General features: G+C 59.2%; 1 protein-coding gene across 1 annotated transcript; it reads left to right on the top strand.

The window, feature by feature from the left end:
- Positions 1-307: 307 nt before the first annotated feature.
- On the top strand, positions 308-2988 carry HMX3 (H6 family homeobox 3). Its single transcript, XM_039554086.1, is given in 4 exon segments — positions 308-422; positions 425-636; positions 638-656; positions 894-2988. Coding segments are annotated over 4 exon segments (921 nt in total). The 5' UTR covers positions 308-340; the 3' UTR covers positions 1502-2988.
- Positions 2989-3512: the final 524 nt, after the last annotated feature.

Raw genomic sequence — 3512 nt, 5'->3', positions numbered from 1 at the left:
GCCGCGTGCTCCCCGCGCGGAACGGGGATGACATTTTGATTTCACCATTAGCATCCGGCGCCAGGTTGACGCAGCAGCAGCGGCGGCGGGAGGCGGCGGCGGCAGAGACGACCCCGGCTCTCCGCCTGCCCGCAGCAGCCCCCCGGTGCCGCGGGCTGCGCGGGTCCCCCCGGCCCCCCGCCCTGCCGCCCCCCCATGCGAGGGGCCCCCGGCCGGCCCCGCCGCCGCGCTCCCACGCCGCCCCGCCGCGCCTGTCCCCGCGCCGCCGGGAGCCGCCACCTGCGCGCCGGGCGCGGGCTGCGGGGCCAGCGGCGGCCAGGAGCCGGGCGGGCAGCGGAGGATGCCGGAGACCGGGCAGGAGCCACCCAGCGCCCCTCCGCCGCCCCCCAAGGAGTCCTTCTACATCAAGAACCTGCTCAACGGTGGCCCCCCAAGGCGCCCCCCAAGCAGCCGCGGGCGCTGTTCGCCCCCTCGGGCAAGGCGGCGGTGGACGGCGCCGGCTTCGCCCTCTCGCAGGTGGGCGACCTCGCCTTCCCCCGCTTCGAGATCCCGGCGCCGCGCTTCGCCCTGAGCGCCCACTGCCTGGAGCGCGCCCAGACCTGGTGGTACCCCTACGCCCTGACGCCGGCCGGAGCCCCACCTGCCCCGCACGGAAGGTACCGCTCCCCGCAACTTCCATCACTCTTTCCTTCCCTCCCTCTCTGCCCGGCGGGGCGGCGGCCGTGGGGACCGGGGGCGGCGGGGCGAGGGGTGCAGCTGGCGCTGGGGTGACACGGGGGGTCCGGCCGGCTCGTCCTGTTCCCCCTGACGGGACGCGGGGCCTGGGTGGTGAAGGTGTCTCTTCGTGTCCCTCATCTCCCCCCTTCATGCCCCGCTTCGTCCTTCCTATCCAGCCGCAGAGAAATCCCTGCTGAGGGACTCGTCCCCCGCCTCGGGCACCGACCGGGACTCCCCGGAGCCGCTGCTGAAGGCGGAGGGGGAGCAGAAGGAGCTGGACTCCAAGAGCCCCGACGAGATCGTCCTGGAGGAGAGCGACTCGGAGGAGGCGAAGAAAGAGGGAGGCGCGGAGGACTGGAAGAAGCGGGAGGAGAGCCCGGAGAAGAAGCCGTGCCGCAAGAAGAAGACGCGCACTGTGTTCAGCCGCTCGCAGGTCTTCCAGCTGGAGTCCACCTTCGACATGAAGCGCTACCTGAGCAGCTCGGAGCGGGCCGGCCTGGCCGCCTCGCTGCACCTGACAGAGACCCAGGTGAAGATTTGGTTCCAGAACCGCCGCAACAAGTGGAAGCGGCAGCTGGCGGCCGAGCTGGAGGCGGCCAACCTGAGCCACGCGGCCGCGCAGCGCATCGTCCGCGTCCCCATCCTCTACCACGAGAACTCGGGCGCGGAGGGGGGCGCGGGGGGCGGCGGAGCCCCCGGCACGCAGCCCCTGCTCACCTTCCCTCACCCCGTCTACTATTCCCACCCCGTGGTCACCTCCGTGCCGCTCCTGCGGCCCGTCTGAGCCCGGCCGCCGCTGCGCGGAGGGGCGCGGAGAGGCGCGCAAGTCACCCGCCCGCTTGTAAGTACTGCAGCCCCTCGTGCGAGTCACCCGGCCGGCGTCTGCGGAGCGGGGGGGACTGCGGGGACACGGGTGCGGGGCTGGGGGGACCCCTCGGCGGGTGGTGATAGGAGGAAAGTCGCGAAAATTTAGGAAAAAATAAAAAAGAAATAAAAAGGAAAATGGCGGGGGAGGGAAACGAAAATGAGGAAAACGAAAACGGGGACTTGTAGAGAATCCTGGAGCTGTCACACCTTTTGTAAACGTGGATGAAAACCGCGATGGTCTCTGTGGCTTTAGTTTTATTTTTGTAAAAAAAAAAAAAAAAAAGAAAAAAAGAAAAAAAAAGAAAAAAAAAGGGGGAAAAAAAGGGATAGTAATAAAAAATGAATGGTCCCAGGCCACTCCTCGAGATTTGCCAAACGCTAACGGGAAGCTGAATTTCTGTTCCTTTCGGACCTCTCCTTCTGCCTCCAAATAATTGTTCAGGCTCCTGATCCTGTCGTGACTCAAACTTCATCGACCACGGCTTTTCGTTTAAGCAGACCTTTGCCTCTTTGCTTGCCCACGTTTTGTACCTTTCGGTTTCTGTCATGAGACTTTCACGAGCAAGAAATACAGCCTCAAAGTGAACGGTTAAATACACCCGCACGCTTTGAGCGACCCTTATTTATTATCGTTTACTTAGACATTTTTAATTCCTGTTTATAATTCTTGTTTTCCTAGTTGTCGGGTTGTTTCGGGTTTTTTTCCTTGTAAAGGTATTTCGGTATCTGGGGGGGGAAAAAAATCTGTACCCTTTTGCTTTCTTTTGTAATACTAATTATTATTATTATTATTATTATTAATATTATTGTACTTTTGAACTGTGCAATATTGTACGATGATTCTTAAAGCACTGCTTTTATTTGAATGGTGAGGAAAGGGTTTTTAGCATTGTAAAATTGCGTTTCTTCATGTTGTGCAAAATAAATAAAAGAGAATTAAGGGGGAAGGAAAGTGAGAAGAGAGGAGCAGGGCATGGGAATTAGCATCAGCCCAGCTTATGCGAATAAATAAGGGAGATTCGGTGAGCTGGGCGCTTTAAGTGAAGGACAATCAACTTTAGGGTAATTTTAATTTATTTGATATGATGTACAGTTTTCTTCTAAAGTCCATTGAGTACGTGGATTTTAATAGGCAGAAATCAAGCGAGGAGTGGACACCTCTAGTCTCTCTCTGTCTTAGTGTCTGCTCACCTGTTGTCTGACAATTGTTTGCTGTCTTCCCAAGGGTTTGGGTTGGTTGGTTTCTTTTCTTTGTTTCATTTTAAATTTTGTTTCCCCCTTTCGGTTGTACTGTCTGCCCTCTCGCTTTCTGTTAGGGATCGGTCCTATTTTTAAAACAGCCTATATTGTTATAAACTTAATGTTGTGGTGGAAAAAAAAATCAATAAAACCCGTTCCTTATCATTTTTAAAGTGTGGTTTCGGGCGGGAAAAAAAAAAGAAGATAAATAAACAACAATAAAATATGAACAAAAAAATAGAAACAACAAAACCAAATAACCCAAGGGGTTGTCTGTGAGCGCTGCCGCCTTGCTCGGCCGGGGCTGCGGGCCGGGGCACGGAGCCGATCCCGCCGGGGCTCCTTGGAGCGGGTATCCAGAGGCTCCCTCCGCCGGGAAGGGGATGGGGAGCGTGGGGACTTTTCCCAGCCCCAGCGCAGCGGGGTCACGGTGCCCGGGTTACCCCGAGCGAGGGGTCGCAGCCTCCCGGGGAGCTCCCCGGGAACTCGCGGGGGCAGCGGGGGGGGCCCTTCCCACGGGAGCGCCGCCTCCCCTCCCCGAGGGCTTCCCCAGAACTTCTGGCCGCCCCTTCCTCTGCGCCCCCCGGTGCTGCCCTTCCCTTCCCTTCGCCCCCCCTCCTCCGGGGGCTGCCGCAGGGTGTCCAACCCCCCCGGGCTGCACCCTCTGCCCACGGCCGGAGCCGTCACGC

Source organism: Corvus cornix, chromosome 6, assembly GCF_000738735.6.
Source record: "Corvus cornix cornix isolate S_Up_H32 chromosome 6, ASM73873v5, whole genome shotgun sequence".
Taxonomy (NCBI): domain Eukaryota; kingdom Metazoa; phylum Chordata; class Aves; order Passeriformes; family Corvidae; genus Corvus; species Corvus cornix.
Note: the sequence above shows the minus strand (reverse complement) of the source record. Positions and strands in the feature narration are given on the sequence as shown.